The following is an 18,493-nucleotide window of genomic DNA, read 5'->3' on the forward strand; positions in this document are numbered from 1 at the left end:
AGTCCAGTTTTAATAAATTATGTACTTTAAAGGATACATATATAATACTATATATAATACTTTAAACAATAGAAAAGTCAATTATGTACTTTAAAATTCCATTCAGATTACATTCTGTCAAAAAGGGCAGGGGCAGGGGAAGGGTTTGACTATATAGGGGCAGCTCTGCTTTCTTCTTTGTAGTTTCTATTTTCCTCTCCAGTAGCTTCATTTCCTTGGAGTGTATCGCACCTGTTTTTCCACAGTGGCTCACTGCTGAACCCTGCAGTTTGGCTTGATTGTGAACATTTTGCTTGGATTGAGGGAGGGGCTATAAATAGTTGTGGGAATATTTCTTATAGTAATGGATACGTGATACAGTACTTCTAGGGATGGAAGAATGGGCTGCATCAACCTATATTGTCATTTTTGCTTGAAATATGTATCTTTGGTACTAAAACCTGACCCAGAAGAGAATAATAGATTACACAGAGCTTCTAGATTTTGATGTGGGTTAGAACTGAAAAATGAGATGTCTTTAAACTCTTTTTCCTTCTCTCTTTGATAAGTGATATGATATAATGTGGCTTGGACACTCAGAGATTCCTGAGATTCCAGGTTCTGGTTGATGATTTACTGCAAAATTGCTTATAAATTGAAGTAGAAAATGTTTTGCAGACCTGGCAGCTTTCTGGCCTCACACCCATTTGTCACCCAGCATTTCCCTTTGTGTATAGAACAAGAATTAATTAGGCTGCACTGCAGGAAAGTTTATGGCTATAATTTATATAGGATGAATTTCTTTTTAAAGAGACAGCATTGTTTTGTTATACCTATATACATATAAGTGTGGACATAGAGAGTGTGTTTTTTCCCTTCCTTAAAACGGTGTATAAGAGCTTCTGGAGTAAACACTCGTTTTTCTGCTTAATGCAAGTGTTGGTGGAATATATGCTTTTATAATGATTGCTTTCTGATTAAACTGTAGGCTTTTTGTTTCTGTTTTTTGTGTGTTTTTTTTTTTGTTTTTTTTTTTTAATTCATTGTGTACTATGAGCAGCACTGTTTTAGGTTTGCATTTTGGACATTGGTTAGACTTGACCGGTTTGAGAGCTTTGTATTCTTTTGGTCTCTTCAAAGACTTAGGATTCTGTTGTGTGGGTATTTTTTAGGGTCTTGCTCATTCAATTGTTTTCATAATCAATGCAAGTCAGAACTTGCAATTTGTTCCTGATTTGCACATTAAAGAGCTCCATTAATTAAGAATCCTAGTGTTTGGCATGTTCCCGCAGGATCTGTGCATTATTTACATGGTAAAAGTGCAAGATACAAGTTTCTCAGTGTATGGAATCCTTGGTCTAAACCAGAGGTGGTCTCCATCTTGGTGTGTAAGAAAGGAGTGTAGCTCTGGCTTGTGTGGCTCAATTGGTTGGGTGTTGTCCTGTGCACCAAGAGTTGCTGTTTTGATTCCTGACAGGGTTGTGGGCTTGACCCCCCATAGGGGGCCTGCAGGAGGCAGGAGATTGATGTTATGTTCTCACATGATGTTTCTCTCTTCTCCCAGTCTAAAAAAAAATCAATAAACTATTCTTAAAAATAAAGGGAGTTGAAGATGAAAGGCAGTTAAAAAAGAAAGGGAATATGAATAGCATTTGGAAACATGAAATCAGTTCACTGGTTCATCAGGTTCTTTCTTTTCAGTTTTAACCATGGCTAATGCTTATCTACTCCTAATGTATTTTTCTAATAGTAGCTAGTCTATATTTAAAAATACTATGTGAAGCTGCAAAGCATTCCCCCCCCCCCTGAAATTATAAACTTGCTAGGGATTTTATAGGACTTAATTTAGTTTATCCTTATGCTCTTTCATACACACACACACACACACACACACACACACACACACTGGCCAGATAGCTCAGTCGTTCTGATATGCCAAGGTTGGGAGTTCGATCCACAGTCAGGGTACATACAAGAATCAACCAATGAATGCATAAATAAGTGGAACAACAAGTCATTATTTCTCTTTCCCCTATCTCTCCCTTTCTCTCTCTTTCAAAGCCAATCAATAAATAAAATTTAAAAAATACAAAAACAATATAGATGTATGTAAAGGAGAAAGTAAAAGTTCTCCCAGTTTTCCAAATCCCTACACCTCCTCCTTAGAGAACACACCGTGGGGTGTATTATTCCAGACATTTTTTTTTTAATATATATATATATATTTTTTTTATTTATTGAGTTTTTACAGAGTGGAAGAGAGAGGGATAGAAAACTAGAAACATCGATGAAAGAGAAACATCGATCAGCTGCCTCTTGCACACCCCCTACTGGGGATGTGCCTGCAACCAAGGTACATGCTCTTGACCAGAATCAAACCTGGGACCTTTCAGTCTGCAGGCCGATGCTCTATCCACTGAGCCAAACTGGTTTCAGCTATTCCAGACATTTTAATGTGTATATATTTTCTCTCACTAGATTTGTTTTTCCATTAAGTCTTAATGGAAGTTTGACAAGAAGAGGAGATGGGATAGGGAGTAGCAGGCGGTGTGAGAGGGAAAAAACGGCTATAATGTTACTTATGAATTATCTTAGAGAAAGTCTGTATCATGATACCTTTATAAGACATAATTCTCTCTTGATTATTACAATTACTAGAGGCCTGGTGCACGAAATTTGTGCAGGGAGGGGTGTTCCTCAGCCCAGCCTGTACCCTCTACAATCTGGGACATCATTCTCACAATCCAGGACTGCTGGCTCCAAATTGCTTGCCTTCCTGATTGCTCTAACCGCTTCTGCCTGCCAGCCTGATCACCCCCAGGGCTGCAGAAGCTTGGCTTTCTCCATCGCCCGGGGCAACCCTAGCCTCCTGTTCTTCCAGCTCAGTGGCTGCTGCCATTTCTGTTGGAATTTACTTTATCTTCTATAGTTGAAACTTTGTACCCTTGAGTGGAGGCCTGGGCCCCCAAGAGTGTATGGAAAGCTTGGCTTCTTCCATTGCTAGGGAAACCCAAGCCTCCCTCCTCCTCTCTGTGGCCACAGCCATCTTGGTTGGGAAAATTTGCGTATTCACTCTGATTAGCTGGTGGGTGTGGCTGGTGGGCGTGGCTGGTGGTGTAGCAGGGTGATGATTAATTTGCATATTACTCTTTTTATTAGATAGGATTATTTATTTTATTTTTTAAAATATATTTTATTGATTTTTCACAGATGGGAAGGGAGAGAGATAGAGAGCTAGAAACATCGATGAGAGAGAAACATCGACCAGCTGCCTCTTGCACACCCCCTACTGGGGATGTGCCCGCAACCAACTTACATGCCCCTGACCGGAATCGAACCGGGGACCTTTCAGTCCACAGACCGACGCTCTACCACTGAGCCAAACCGGTTTCGGCTAGATAGGATTATTTATAACCTATCTCCACATAAGTATGCCTAGATGATTTCCTTTGAAAATTTGTTTTATTTGGACAACACTGGATTATTGCTGAGTTATTTGATAAATTTTAGTTACCTTTCATATAACATTGATCGTTTTGCTGAGTGTTTAGTCTCAAATCTACCAGATTATTTTTATAAATAATACAATAAACATCATTGCATTCATATCCATGATTATGTTATTGCATACAATAAATTTCTGTATGTGAAATTAGTATGTGTTCTAAAGATATACTAAATTTTTAGGCTTTTGATCTGTATCACCAACTTGCCCGCCAGTAAAGTTAGTTATATTAGTTAACGTTCTCACATTCTTTATATGAACGTCAGTTTCCCTTTTCCTCGTTAATACTGAATTTTATTTTTTTTCATATTTTTCACTTTGATAGAGGAAAAATGGTTTATGCTTATTTTAATTTACATTTAAATTTTTTTTATTTCCCTGTGTTTAATGAGAATAAACAATTTTTCCCTTACATTTATTGGTTTTTGGTATTTCTTTGGGAATCGTATAGGGAAAATTTTAAAATAGTTATAGGGGTGGATAGTTTCCTTGTCAATCAATCTTTTGGCCACCTCTAATCTTTTTTGCTTTTATTTTAATGTTTCTCCTTGTTTGATTTTCTGTTGACAGAATGAATTGCATCTCCCTTAGAAGACCTTTCTGTATTTTAAATATATTTATTTAATCTTCATTGCCTTTTTAAAAATCATAAAAATAAAATTTGTTTAAACTAGTAAAAAAGTTTATTTCAGATAGTTCTGCCTCTTGCCCCCAAACAATACTGAAACATGTAACATGGATTAATAAACAGTCCCCTTTTTCCATTCTCTTGATAGTGCTCTTCAGAGGTAACTATATTTAACAATTTGGTATATATCTTTCCATATACTTTATGTCAATTTAAACGTTTTTATAAGCCATAAATGAGATTATGCTTTATATCGTCCCATGTTAATGAATATAAATCTACTTTTTCTTTCTTTAAAAGCAATATTTTGCTATCTTTTCTTTTTTTATACATATTTTTTATTGATTTTATACATATTTTTATTTTCAGAGAGAGAAAAACATCAATGATGAGAATCATTGATTGGTTGCCTCCTGCACACCCCTACTGGGGATTGAGCCTATAACCCTGGGCATGTGTCCTTGGCCAGAATCCAACCTGGGACACTTCATTCCTTAGGCCAATGTTCTCTCCACTGAACCAAACCAGCCAAGACTGGACATAACATTGTAACAGAGCCTCGTGTGTGTGTGTGTGTGTGTGTGTGTGTGTGTGTGTGTGTTTAATAGTGTAAGGGGAGGACAGTTTTGTCATTTTTTATTACACTTCCTTTTTCAGGTAGTTTGTACCCATAAATATACATTGACCTAGAAAATGAAAAATGTGCAGGCTTTTTCTTTTTAAGCTTGTAGGAGTGTTTCATTTTCTTTATCTATATACCAGTAAAATATATATAAAAGCCTAATATCCAAATTGTTCCCTCAGGAATTCCACCAGGGGCCGGTGCAGAATGAAGGAAGGCCCTGACCGGCAGCCAGGGAAGGGAGGCCCGGTCCCATTAGGCCCTGATCGCTGGCCAGGCCTGTGGACCCTACCTGTGCACGAATTTCGTGCACCAGGCCTTTAGTAGTAGTATAATAATAGTACCTAATCAAATGGTTGTTGTGAGAATTTAAATGAGTGATACATACAAAGTGCTTAGGGGCTAGTGCTACTACTTAGTAGGTTCTTAGTGTTTAATGTTAATCTTTATAGTGATAGTACAGTCTTTTCTTAGACTGTAGTTCTATGGCCAAAGTATTTGTTTCCCTCTTTCTAAAAGGGTCATCATATAAATAAATTCTGCACTTGCTAGTTCAGTTAGTTCTTTGAAGACTTGAAATGCACATACAAAAAATTATGAGCCAAGAAAAATATTACATTGTCATTTTTTTTCAGTTATTCAGTTAGGAACATAGAGTCCACCATTTGCCAACACCAAGCATACCAAGGTTCATAGTCCTTGCCTCAAGGAGCGCATAGTAAGGTGTAGAGATGGGTAAACCACTTTTAAAGCATAAATCATTTACCGTATTTTTCGGACCATAAGATGCTCCGGACCATAAGACGCACCAGTTTTTAGAGAAGGGAAATGAAGAAAAAAAGATTCTGAAACAAATAGTGTCCTAAAATATTTTATGTGCATTAAAACCCAACATCACAGTCATAAACACATGTAATCAACCCTGTAAAGTAAACAGCAGCATTTAGAACCATTTTAGAGCCGGGCAAGCACACAGAGACCACACAGAGCCGGGCAAGTAAAAAAACTTTTTTTTTAAAGTATATGTGTAGGCTATATTTGGACCATAAGACGCAGGGACTTTTCCCCCCCGACTTCTGGGGGGAAAAAAGTGCGTCTTATGGTCCGAAAAATACGGTAAGTGTTTTTTTGTATTTTTTTTTTTTTTACATGAAAGCATCCTCTCCAAGTGTTTTATTTTGATTATGCAAATAAATAATGCTTAGTCTTCCTAATATTAAGAAAAGGAAAACTAACTTTTATTGTCTGAGCCTTAGTTTATCCCTCTAAGTCAGTAGTTCTCAACCTTCCTAATGCCGTGACTCTTTAATACAGTTCCTCATGTTGTGGTGACCTTCAACCATAAAATTATTTTCATTGCTACTTCATAACTGTAATTTTGCTACTGTTATGAATCATAATGTAAATACCTGTGTTTTCCGATGGTCTTAGGTGACCCTGCTAGCGGTTCTCAACCGGGTCACCACAACAGAAGGAACTGTATTAAAGGGTTGCAGCATTAGAAAGGTTGAGAACCATTGCTCTAAGTTAGGGGTGTCGAACTCAATCAGAGAAGGGGCCAAAATCTAAAATCCAGCCTAAATCGCAGGCCGAATGGTTTACTGAACAGTCATAAACTGTCATTGTGATGGAAACGCAGCGGAGTGCAGTGATGACAGCGCGGTGCGGGCCACATTGCAAGGCCTGGCGGCACGGATTTGGCCCGCGGGCCTTGTGTTTGACACATGTGCTCTAAGTGGTGATAACTACTAAATCTTCATGAGAATACATTGTAACAATTTTAGGTTCTTCAAGCTGGTAAGATGGTTTTGAGACTCTTAGGAGTAACCTATACAGTTATAGTTGGTGTATTATAATAAGGGGAAAGTTCAGTTCGATTACTTTGCTTCTGTTAACAAAGGTCAGCTTGTGGAGGATACATATTGGTCACAGTTAACAGATACGGAGTCCACAGTTTGTTTGCTTGTCAGCATTAGATTTGGAAATGTTAGTGCAATAAGATGTTCTGCCATGTGACCTAGGCATCCTTTTTCTGGAACTAAAATATTGTAGGATATTTTTTATGGCCCAGGGTATGTGTTGGATGCTAGAGTGATAGGGTGAGGTCTATGGTCTCGAGCTGCTAACAGTGCAGTGAAGTCAGACTCATGATACAGTATAAGTGTGGTAGCAGTGACATGAATGATACTGAGAAAGGAGTGATTAATTCTGCATGAGAATCCTCATTTTCAGAAAGGTATTCTCTGAATCCCCATTTTCAAAGGAGTTATTTCCAGACCTGTATTCTTTGGAGAATTTTGGCATTTAGTTAGGAATAGTTTCATTACCTAAGAGTCTGTTTATTTAAAGGCTTTTTAATGTGAAGGGGTCAGACTATTTTATATGAAAGAGAGGGTGACTTGGATTGTGGTTCTAATTTTATTTTTAATAAGTTTTCTTACTTTAAAGTTAACTTTAAATAGTATTTTAAATTATAAAAGTAATATATGCATATAAAATATCTAATCAGATAAAAGAGTATCCCCACTCTCCCGGGGAACTCCTGTCAGGCAGTTAAACAATTATTTGTAAATAAACCTGGATTTGAAGTACCGTATTTTTCGGACCATAAGATGCACTTTTTCCCCCCCAGAAGTGGGGGGGAAAAGTCCCTGCGTCTTATGGTCCAAATATAGCCTACACATATACTTTAAAAAAAAGTTTTTTTACTTGCCCTGCTCTGTGTGGTCTCTGTGTGCTTGCCCGGCTCTAAAATGGTTCTAAATGTTGCTGTTTACAGGGTTGATTACATGTGTTTATGACTGTGATGTTGGGTTTTAATGCACATAAAATATTTTAGGACACTATTTGTTTCAGAATCTTTTTTTCTTCATTTCCCTTCTCTAAAAACTGGTGCGTCTTATGGTCCGGAGCATCTTATGGTCCGAAAAATACGGTACCTCATGCTCTGAGTGGTTACTCTTTCTTTTTAAAGGGGGGTAATCAATTTCCCTTGTTAGGGAAGTACTCCAGAGCAATGGAGGTTGTCTAGGAACTATGAAGTGGAGGGTAACTGTAGTGGATTTCGGGAAGTACATTGATCAGTTAGATTGCTGTGTCCTGTAGGGCTTTTTAAGGATTTATTGACACACTTCATCAAGGTGTTTGAGAGAGTATTCAGGGAAACCTAAGAAATTCTACAGTTCTTTTCCCCTCCTTATAAATTCATGCCTGGTCAGAAATTACAGCTTGAGTGGGATGTCCCTCCACAGAACTCAAATGCACACTATCTATCATGTTACTTAGTGTGGCAGTAATGTAAAATGTTAAGGATTTTTTCTTTTTGATTCTTTCTTTGAGGGGCTCCCCCAATATATTTTATCATGTGTCTCTTCATCTCTCCCTTTTTTCAACTTCCACTTACTCCCCCAACTCCCCACGTCATTCTCTTAAGAGAAAAAAATAAGTTTTGCCCACTGAGTCCTCTTTCTGATTTGATTTAATACGTCTTGGGCTGAATGTTTCTCACAAAAACACTTTGCATTCCATATTAGCCTATCAAACCTTTTTCTCCCTAGACCTCTGCATAGATTGCATGCCTTCTACTGTGGTACCCTCAGAGGTATGAAAACCCAAGTCTGCTTTTGGCTTAGCCGTCATGATTTAGAATATAAGTCTCCATGCTGTGCTTTGAAAATGTTAGCAAAGGTTATTTTGTACCATTAAAAAAAAATTCTGCTTTTGGTTCACAGAACCAGCCAACACACTGGGACAGTGCTCCTTATACGGTTCCAGTTAAAACCACAGTCCTCAATAATAACACAGCCATGTATCTCTATCTGGGAATCAGTGTGTGCACACATCTGTATATATGTATTCATACATGGATATATAAAAATTCTAGTTGGACACATGTTGGAAAATATAACAACTCATCCATATGGTTGGTGTTGAGGAATTTGTTACCCCCTGTACTCTTTCTTAGTGGTAACACCATTCTGCTGGGGGAATAAAGTACAAGCCCAAACAAGTAATGCTGACAGAATTTGGAATTATGATACAGTGGAGCCTTCACGTAATTCTTTGTTGAAGAAGTTAGGGCCTAAATGTTAAGGCTTATTGTTATTCTGAGTTGATAATCTCTGCCTTGCTTTAATAATTTTTCCTCATGCCTGGGTAGCCCGCGAGTTGCACAATAATCACTCACACAGCTTTGTAATCAATGCCCAAAGTAATAGGATTCCTCTGGCCACCGGCAATTAATAAATTTGTGTCTTTTTTAAAACACTAGCAAGTCGGGCCTGAAATACGACTGACTGGCTCTCCTCATTTGCATATTTATTGCAGTGGAAAAATTCTTACCAGATGATTGATGCTGAGCCTGCCTCTTGAATTCCAAGCAGCACATTATTATGAAATGAAAAATGCCGGCCATACAGTTGATTAAAGTTGAAGACAGTGGAATCGGTGTTTTTTAAGATTGTGGGAGAATTAAAGGCATATTTTAATAGATGTTGACAAGAAGTGAACTAACAAAAGCAAAGCAAAGGATTTGCTTGAAAAGATTTAATCAAACGTCTTTCTTGGGGGATTAATTGCCGGGGATGACTAGTGCAAGTGGCAGGCTTGTGTGGATTTGAATGAAAAGTATTGTTCTCAGGCCAATATATTGTGTGTCATTTTGACCTATAGTTTAGCTCTAGTTCTAGAGTTACTTTTGAAGGAGAAAAAACACATGCCCTTGTTATATGTACATTCTAGTTCAATATATTTATCTGGGGGTAATAGGGATGTGGCAGTTTATTATACATAAATAATTGTATGTTTGCATATTTTAAAAATAATGTTATAGATATTTAAAAACTGATAAGGTAAACTTTATTTTACTTTATATATTCACTCTTTCCATTCCACCTCCACCCCCTTACCAAAGTTTTACATATTGGGTTATAATCTAATGAATGAACTGTGCACCCATGTCCAGACTTATTCTCTGCCTACAATTTTGCTTTTGTTGGATAGCCTAGATGAATCAGGGGGAAAAATAAAGCTGTTAGGTGAAAATGGTTTTTAGATTGGTGACATTTTCTATATAGAATGCTTGCATATGGGTAGCATGCAAATGAATACTTAATATCAGACTGTGAGTACTAGCTTAGCCCTAGTGCTGTAGATCAGTACAAGCAGAGCTTAATAATTTTCACCATGTGAAATGATGATTTTTATGGTAATATTCTTTCCATCTTTATGACATTAAAACTTTAAAAAATACCTTAATATATAAAAAACATTTATTTTTCTGTGAGCTAAACAGGCAAAGAATTATCTGTGTTTTATAGATGAGACCATTGAGACTCAAAGAGATTACATTGGTCCACTCAGTCTATAAAATGACTAGTTAGTGATAGTGTCAGTTAGAATGTGGGGTTACTGACCTCTTTCTATTTATTATCTGCTTGGAAAATTATTCCTAAATTGGTGCCTAGATGCTTAGGTTGAATCTTGGTAATACGGTGAGGCATATGTTCTTCTTGCTCTCTTCTGGAAATTGACCATGTAAGGCAAAATAAACATGTATCTTTGACAGTCTCTATTTTTTGTTGTTGTTGTTGTTTGTTTGTTTTGGTAACCACTTGCCAAGAAGGAGAGAGAAGAAAGTATATGCATCTTTGCTGCTTTTAAAAACTTAACTCTTAACAGTAATGGGTGAAAAATTTGAAGTGAATTAGAAACTGTTGATTACATTCTCTTTATAATTTATAGGGTTGAACAAACAGAATTCAGCCCTATATGAGTGATAAAGAGCATTTGTCTTGGTTTTGTCTGGGAAGAATTCACTGTTAGATTGGAGCCTCCCAGAGAGAGTCTTGACTCACTCTTATCAGTTGTGGCTTTGAGGAGGCCTACCATGTCCAGCAAAGGATTGCTCCTTGTCTCCTCAGGTTTTACATAAAATCTTACTAGGAGGAAATGAAGATATTGCAATATCTTCTAATATTGCAAAGAAATGAAGATTGGGTTCTTTCTTCTAAAACAGGAAGTTGTCCGTTGTCCATGTGTTGGCCACTAGTGAGTTTACTTTGATAAACTTTTTTTTTTCCTTTCCTTTTTTTTTTTTTTTCTGGTGTGGTTAGAAGCACAGAATTGCAGATTTCATCTCTGGTAGGTCCCTTGACACTTTGATGCATGGTGGTGCTATCCCTGAATGGAGCTTAAATACTTCAGGGCTACTTTCTGACTGGGTGAAGGGGTGTATAAAATGAGAACATATGAGAGAGTATTAACAGAAAGGCACACTTTGATTTACTGATATTGGCTCTCTGCTTTCTTGTTGGATTGATAGGCTGTCTAATATATCTGCAATGGATTTTTAAAAACTGACTTGAACAAAATAAAAGGGCTTGTATAGCTATTTGAGAGTGGCCCTTAAAGTACTAGGCTTTCATTGGATGTTTTCACAATTCTTGGTTATGTTACATGTTAGAGTCAAATTATGACTTGCTTGTTGGGGGCAAGCAGCTATAAACATTATGGACTGCTCTGCAGCTTCTTCCCTGCATGGTTCTTCATTTCATATTTTAGAACATGACACATGGTACCTAGTAAAAGTAAGGAACAAGCACTGGCCTTTTCTGTTCTTTTAAATGTTTTATTGTGGCAAAAAAAATGCATAACAACATTTACCTTACTAATCATTTCAATAGTGTTAAGTATATTCACATTGTTATACAACCAATTTTAGAATCTTTCCACCTTGCAAAGCTAAAAATCTTTACACTTCATTAAAACAACAAATATTTCCCTCTGCCTCAACCTCTGGAAACTACCCTTCAATTTTCTGTTTGTATGAATTACTACGTACCTTATATAAGTGGAATGATATAATATTTTGTGACTGTCTTACTTCATAGTGTCTTCAGGGTTCATCCATATTGTAGCATGTGTCAGAATTTCCTTATTTTTAAAGGCTGAATAATATTCCTCCCCCCTACCCCCCCCCCCGTTCTTTTTGACTGAATTCAAGATTGAGGGATTGTAGATTATTTTGTCTAAAATGGTAGAATTATTTATTATATTCTGGTCTTGGGATTTTTTTAAAAGTGTTTATTTAATTGTGGTAAAATATCATGACATAAAATTTACTATTTTAACTGTTTTTCAGTGTACAGTTCAGTACCATTATGTACATTCATATTGTTATGCAACTATCACCATTATCCATATCCAGAACTTTTTCATAATCTCAAATTGAAACTGTATCCATAAATCCCCTTCCCCTTCCTGATTCAACCCCTGGCAAGCACCATTCTACTTTCTATGAATGTGACTGTTTTAGGTACCTCATGTAAATGGAATCAACAGTGTCTGCCCTTTTGCCACTGGCTTATTTCATTGAGCATAATATTTTCAAAGTTGAGACTTTGGAATTTTAGAAACTAGCGTGCAAATGTAAAATTGATTTGTGGTTTCACTTTGGAAAACATGGGCCCTGTCTCTTTAAGATACAGACATTTCTAGAAAAGTTATAAAATAGTGATTAATACATGGAATTTGGATGAGATGACAATTGTCCGTTTTCATGGGCTTCCTTCCAAGTATAAGTGTCTTTTCTATTTTCTCAGTGTTCTTGCTACAATATATACTTCAGAACCTTAGCTACTTGGGATATCTCTTATTAGTTCTGGGGTCTTTTCACAGATGACCATTTGTGGTAATCTAATATTTGTAATTATCATTTGTATTCTTTGTTCTGCTCATTCCTTTTAAAATTTCCCATATATATTTACATAATTTGTGTTCTACTTATACACTTAGCACATTTAGACTGACTGATTTTAGGTTTTAAAATTGCTACACCTTTGTTCTATTGATATTTTTCCTTCAGGCCTGTGTTATCATCTTGTTTATACTTAATCCATTTGTTCAAAGCTGACAGAAGAATAATGCCGTATTACTTTTGTTCTTCATGAGTATAGTTGTCTCCATATTTGGTGAAAATTTTGTTTTGTTGTTTTTTAAGAGGCAGAGCAATAGATTTGGAATTTTGGTTTGGAACACAAGGCATTTTGGATTTCTTGAGTAACGATGTTCCCAAGTGGTACGGATATACACTGATTATAAAAGGATTAGAATACAGAATTTGCAAAAGCTGTGATCAAGGGTCTTATTTTAAACAAGGAAGTATTTATGTAGTCTTATATGCAGAGTATTTGAAGGGATACAACGTAGTTATTGAGTTATTGATTTCCTTCTGACCAATCTGAGCAGGCTATCTCACAAGGTTAGTTTGTTTAACTCAGGTCTTGGTGTACCATTGATGAAACAAGTTGGGATGTAAATAGTATAATTCATGCTGGGCCAGGTAGTAGCAGAAATGATAGAACAAGACTTATAAAAATCACTTGAGCTGAAGTTAGTGTGGATTGTAAAACAAAAATGAATGTAGGGATTGTTAAGTGAAAGTAGGGTTACTTGTGAGAAGACTGCAGTTGTTGTTATTATTTTTTAAATATATTTTATTGATTTTTCTTACAGAGAGGAAGGGAGAGAGATAGAGAGATAGAAATGTCGTCGATGAGAGAGAAACATCGACCAGCTGCTCTTGCACAGGGGATGTGCCTGCAACCAATGTATATGCCCTTGACAGGAATTGAACCTGGGACCTTTCAGTCCACAGACCCACGCTCTACCGCTGAGCCAAACTGGTTTCGGCGACTGCAGTTATTTAAGGGGGAATGGGAAGGAGCGATAGAAGCGTGGCCAGAGATAACTATTACTGTGAAAAATATACAATTTTAATCAATTAAATGTATAGAATAAGAGCACCAAAATGTCAGTGATCTATGAAAACACATTAAAAAGAGAAGAGAAAAATCAGACCAGGAAGAAGTATTAGGAAGAAAAAGGTTCTGTTTCTGAAATGGTATATATGAAGGAGTGATGGGTCATCCATGCGAAGATTTTCTTGGAGTTGCTGGAAATGTGTAAGTTTGAGCTTGGGAGAGATGTCTGAGTGCTATCAACACATAACTAGTGATGACCAGTGTCATTAGCCTCTAGAATAGGACTAGGCTGACGAACTTTTTAACAAATGCATCCTGTTGGCTATGAGGAGAGCCAGGTAAGAAGATATTTTTGAAAAACAGAATTCGCAAAAGGAAATAATAACAATGCCTTCCTCTTCAGGTTGTTGTTCTTAGTCCCTGCATACCCTGTGCCTGCCCCCACTTTTACCCTGAGCAAGAGCTGCTCAGGAGCCATAATTATTCCTTCTCTGTGCTTTATTTCCCAGGTCACAAGGCACTTAAAGCATTGTTGAGGTCATTGGTAGGTCTTCAGGAAGAGCTGCTCTTCCAGTACCCTGACACTAGGTACCTAGTAGATGGGACGAAGCCCAAAGCAGAAAGGTAAGGAGGAATGCAGCTGTGGAGTTGCTTGTTTTCTTTTCATATGAATAGTGTCCCATCATTTATGAAAAAAAGAAAGCTAAATCCTTTCCATGCAGATACCAGACTTAAATGTTAGTAAAATAGAGCCACTTATATTTACCTGCCCTTTTGGCCAGGATAGCACAAAAATTGGGAATTAAATTTTGAATTTTTATACTTAATTGTGCCTCATTCTCTTTATGACTTCAGCAAAAGACTTGCCTTCTCTTTAGAGCTATTGAAATTAGTAGATGAAAGCACATTTTAATGTCAATGCTTAATTAATGTTTATGAAGCACTTGTGCCCATACCATGGAATCTCTGGTCACAACCATCTTCTTTTCACTGAGGGAAGGAGCAATTATTTTGAAGGGTGGAAAATTTCAGGAAACAGTAGAATAAACCTCTTTCTTTATTGAAATTATCCCATTCAGTGGAGCATCTCCCTGCCCCTTTGTTTGAGCCTGCTTACTGCTTTCCCTTTTGTTTATCCTTTGCTCCATTCTTTTCTATGGAATTGGAGGGATAAGTAGTAAACTCACATTTGTTGAGTACCTACTGTGTGTTCGGGTCTGTAATCCAGTGAATGCGATTGACTATATAATTGGAGGTTGTATTACTTTCTCATGGCAGTTACGCACAATATTGGGGCTTAATGCTGGTTCTGTTGCCTACCCCGTTATGTTTTCTTCACATTCATCTTCTCCTCATCTGGGTTGCTAATATTATTCAGTTGTCCTGAACAATTGATTATAGGGAGGTGTTTGTTTTTATTGATTTGGGGATTAAGGTCATAAAAGTATGATAATATGTTTTAACTTTTAAAGATCCTCTTGTAACCAGTTTAGGCTTGGTTCATATCCATTTCTAATAATGTTTTTGCAATCTCATGTAATTTTACAATTTGCTTACCTTTTAAGAAATATTTTGAATCAGTTATATTTATTTGAAAAGTTAAATGAGGTTTTGATTGACCTCATGAACATTCTTTTCAAACAAAATAAAATTCATCCTCACATCTGTGTTTCTATTTAATACAATATGTAGACAAAATAGGGAAGGCCTAAATACTTTCAACTTCATGCAAGTCTAGCTTTTTATATGGGTAATGTTTATTTATATTGGACTCATTATTCTTCCTGGTTTTTGTAGTGAGGAGGAGATTTCAAGTGAAGAGGAAGAGCTGGTAGGAGAGAAGAAGAAGCAGAAAAGGGCCCCACCAAAGAGGAAGCTGGAGATGGATGACTATCCTGGCTTTATGGCAAAGCGTTTTGCTGACTTCACAGTTTACAGGAACCGCACACTTCAGAAGTGGCATGATAAAACCAAACTGGCTTCTGGAAAACTGGGGAAGGTAAGTGTGTGGGTGTGTGTGTGTTCGTGCGCGCGTGGCAACATGAAGCAGTTCTAAAAAATTGGATCTACAGCTTGTTTGTGTGGATGATGTCACTGTGGTAATCAGTCATTCTGTAGAAAAAAATTTACTGAATTCCTATCATTGGGGTTTATACCATTCAGACTTGTGATTTTAACTTTATTAAAAAGAATATTTTATTCCAGAAATTGTGGCCTTGTAAGTGTTCTAGTGTTGGAAATAAAAATAAAGAAGTTGATGTTAAACAATTATTATTAAAAGAACAGATGTTAAACAAATATTATTAAAGGAGCAGAAGTTAAACTCTGGGTGTAGGAAAGTAATACAATCTATTAGCCACTTTTTTTTTCTGAGAACAATTACAGCCATTCATAAACTCAGTCTTTAACAGAAAGTCTCTCTTGAAAGAAGGGTTGTCTATTTCTCTGCTGACACAGAAAGATAGAGAAACCAATGTAGCTGCCTTCAGCACAGACTTTCTGCATTATCTGACACTGGTTAATGTTGTTGCAGGGTTTCGGTGCCTTTGAACGCTCAATCTTGACTCAGATTGATCATATTCTAATGGACAAAGAAAGATTACTTCGAAGGACACAGACCAAGCGTTCTATTTACCAAGTTCTTGGCAAACCCGAGCCAGCACCGCAGCCTGTCCCGGAGAGTTTGCCAGGGCAACCGGTAAGAACTCTGTGATGCATGCAGGATGATTATGGGGAGCAGTTTCTGTGAGGCTAATTAACTGAAAAATCTGATCACCTCCTTGTAGGTATTACTCTTGATATGAAAAATTAATGAAAGAGCCGAAACCGGTTTGGCTCAATGGATAGAGCGTCGGCTTGGGGACTGAGAGGTCCCGGGTTCTATTCTGGTCAAGGGAATGTACCTTGGTTGCGGGCATATCCCCAGTGGGGGGGGTGCAAGAGGCAGCTGATCAATGACTCTCTCATCGATGTTTCTAGCTCTCTAACTCTCTCCCTTCCTCTCTGTACAAAATCAATAAAAATACATTTAAAAAAAAAATTAATGAAAGAAAGTGGGAAAAACACGACTAGATTGTTAAAGAAATGTGTGTGTTTTTTAAATGGTTTTAAAATTTGGAGCTATTCTTAACATGTGTGTAGTCTTATCTTAATTTTGAAGTTGATATGAGTCTGGCAATGGAAGCATTTGTAATCCAAATTTTAAAATTAATTTTAAAGCAGTTTCTTTAGAAATGTCAGTATTGAAGCAAGTGTGTTCTTTAGGCTTTATATTGGATCTTTGGATACTCCAGAAAAGGATCCAAAATTGGATTAGTCAGATTCTTTTCTTGGAGGGAAACTTCCATTTATAGTAGAAATATATATATTTAATACTTAGGTTCAGAGGAATTTTAAATGAAAAGTAAAATTCCCCCTAGTCTGAAAATTTTACTCCTCAGATTTAACCCATGTTCATAGTTGTAACATGCTTTTGGGTTATTTTCCATTCATATATATATGTATTTTTTCTGCTGACACAGAAAAATATGTACATAGCAACATACAGAAATATACATATATAAAATGTGGTTGCCTTTTCTTTTAAACTAAATTATATAAATACATAAAATGTTATAAAGTATTTATAAAATCTTACAATTTTTAAATTTAATATATCCCAGATATTTTCCCATATTATTACATAGAGAGCTACCTCATTTTCTCTAATGGCTAGAGTATTCTGTTGTATGGATGTGTACTACAATTTATTCAAACAGTGGATATTATTGTTATCTCTAGTTTTAAAACAGTGTTATAGTAAACATTCCTGAGCATTTATATTTTTGTATTTGTGTGAACATATGGATAGATTTCTTGAGTTGGAAATATTAGATAAAAGAGAATATGCATTTTAAACCCCTATGAATGCTGCTGAATTGCCTCCAAAAAAGGCTGTAATTTCCAATCCCACCAGCTGTGTTTTCCACTGCTGAATGTTGTCAGCTTTAGAGGTGAAAAAATGGTGTCTTTTCATTTAAATTTGCATATATATATATATATATATATATATATATATATATATGTAATTATAATGAAGTTAAACAGACTTTCAAATGATTTTTTTTACTATTTGGGGTTCTTATTCTGTCAAGTTCCTGTTTATGTTTTTGCCCATTTTTCAATTGGACTGTTTTCGTTCTTTAATTTTAAGAGCTCTTTATATTTTAAGGAAAGCAGTGCTTTGAATGTTTATAGTACTACAATATTTAGATAACCTAATGGTATTCACCTTTTCTTCTTATTGATATAGGAGATCCTTCCTCAGGCTCCTGCCAATGCCCACCTGAAGGATTTGGATGAAGAAATCTTTGATGATGATGATTTTTACCACCAGGTATGATTTTTACACTATTTTCTTTTGTTACAAATCAGGTTTTAGCATTTTAAAACAGCTGATCGACTTCTCGGACCAAAAGGTTTGGGGATAGAGTTACACAGGGAGTTAAAACTTCTGTGTTCAGAATTCACTTACTGTGTAGTTCTAGATCTGTTGCTTTTCTTTTGTCTTATATTTTTCTTTTTGAAATGAAAATAGCTACAGCTACTTTGTTAGTTGTTACAGATTGTGAGTTATCTGTAAAACGGTTTCAACTTTGAATCAGGTCTATTCTTTCTTAACTGATTTTGATAATGTTAAAATGGAGGATTTTTGGTTAGTTATTTGGTTTTTGTCCTATCTATACTTCTATAATAATAATAAAAGGGTAATATGCTAATTAGACCAGACATCCTTCAGGATAAAGCGGGTGCCGGAGGGAAGCCAGTGCCTGCAGCTGGGGGAAGGTAGGCCTACTCTTGCATGAATTTTTGTGCATCCGGCCTCTATTTACTATTATATTAGAATATGGAACTGAAGGGCTGGGATCTCAGAATTCTTTAATTGCACTTCTGGTTCTCTTACTTATTAAGTCTCTTGTCTTTAGTTTATTTTTGTGCCTGTTCAAATCAGTTAAGAT

At 36.3% G+C, this 18,493-nt stretch overlaps 1 protein-coding gene across 1 annotated transcript in view; it reads left to right on the plus strand.

The window, feature by feature from the left end:
• Nucleotides 1-18,493, plus strand: part of AATF (apoptosis antagonizing transcription factor) — an 80,556-nt gene that overhangs the window by 14,770 nt on the left and 47,293 nt on the right. Inside the window, exons 5-8 of the mRNA XM_036451696.2 lie at nt 14,006-14,120; nt 15,294-15,495; nt 16,030-16,194; nt 17,788-17,871. Coding sequence (XP_036307589.1) covers nt 14,006-14,120; nt 15,294-15,495; nt 16,030-16,194; nt 17,788-17,871 — 566 coding nt within the window. The remainder of the gene's footprint in view (nt 1-14,005; nt 14,121-15,293; nt 15,496-16,029; nt 16,195-17,787; nt 17,872-18,493) is intronic.

The sequence above is a fragment of the Pipistrellus kuhlii genome, unplaced genomic scaffold (assembly GCF_014108245.1).
Source record: "Pipistrellus kuhlii isolate mPipKuh1 unplaced genomic scaffold, mPipKuh1.p scaffold_m20_p_22, whole genome shotgun sequence".
Taxonomy (NCBI): domain Eukaryota; kingdom Metazoa; phylum Chordata; class Mammalia; order Chiroptera; family Vespertilionidae; genus Pipistrellus; species Pipistrellus kuhlii.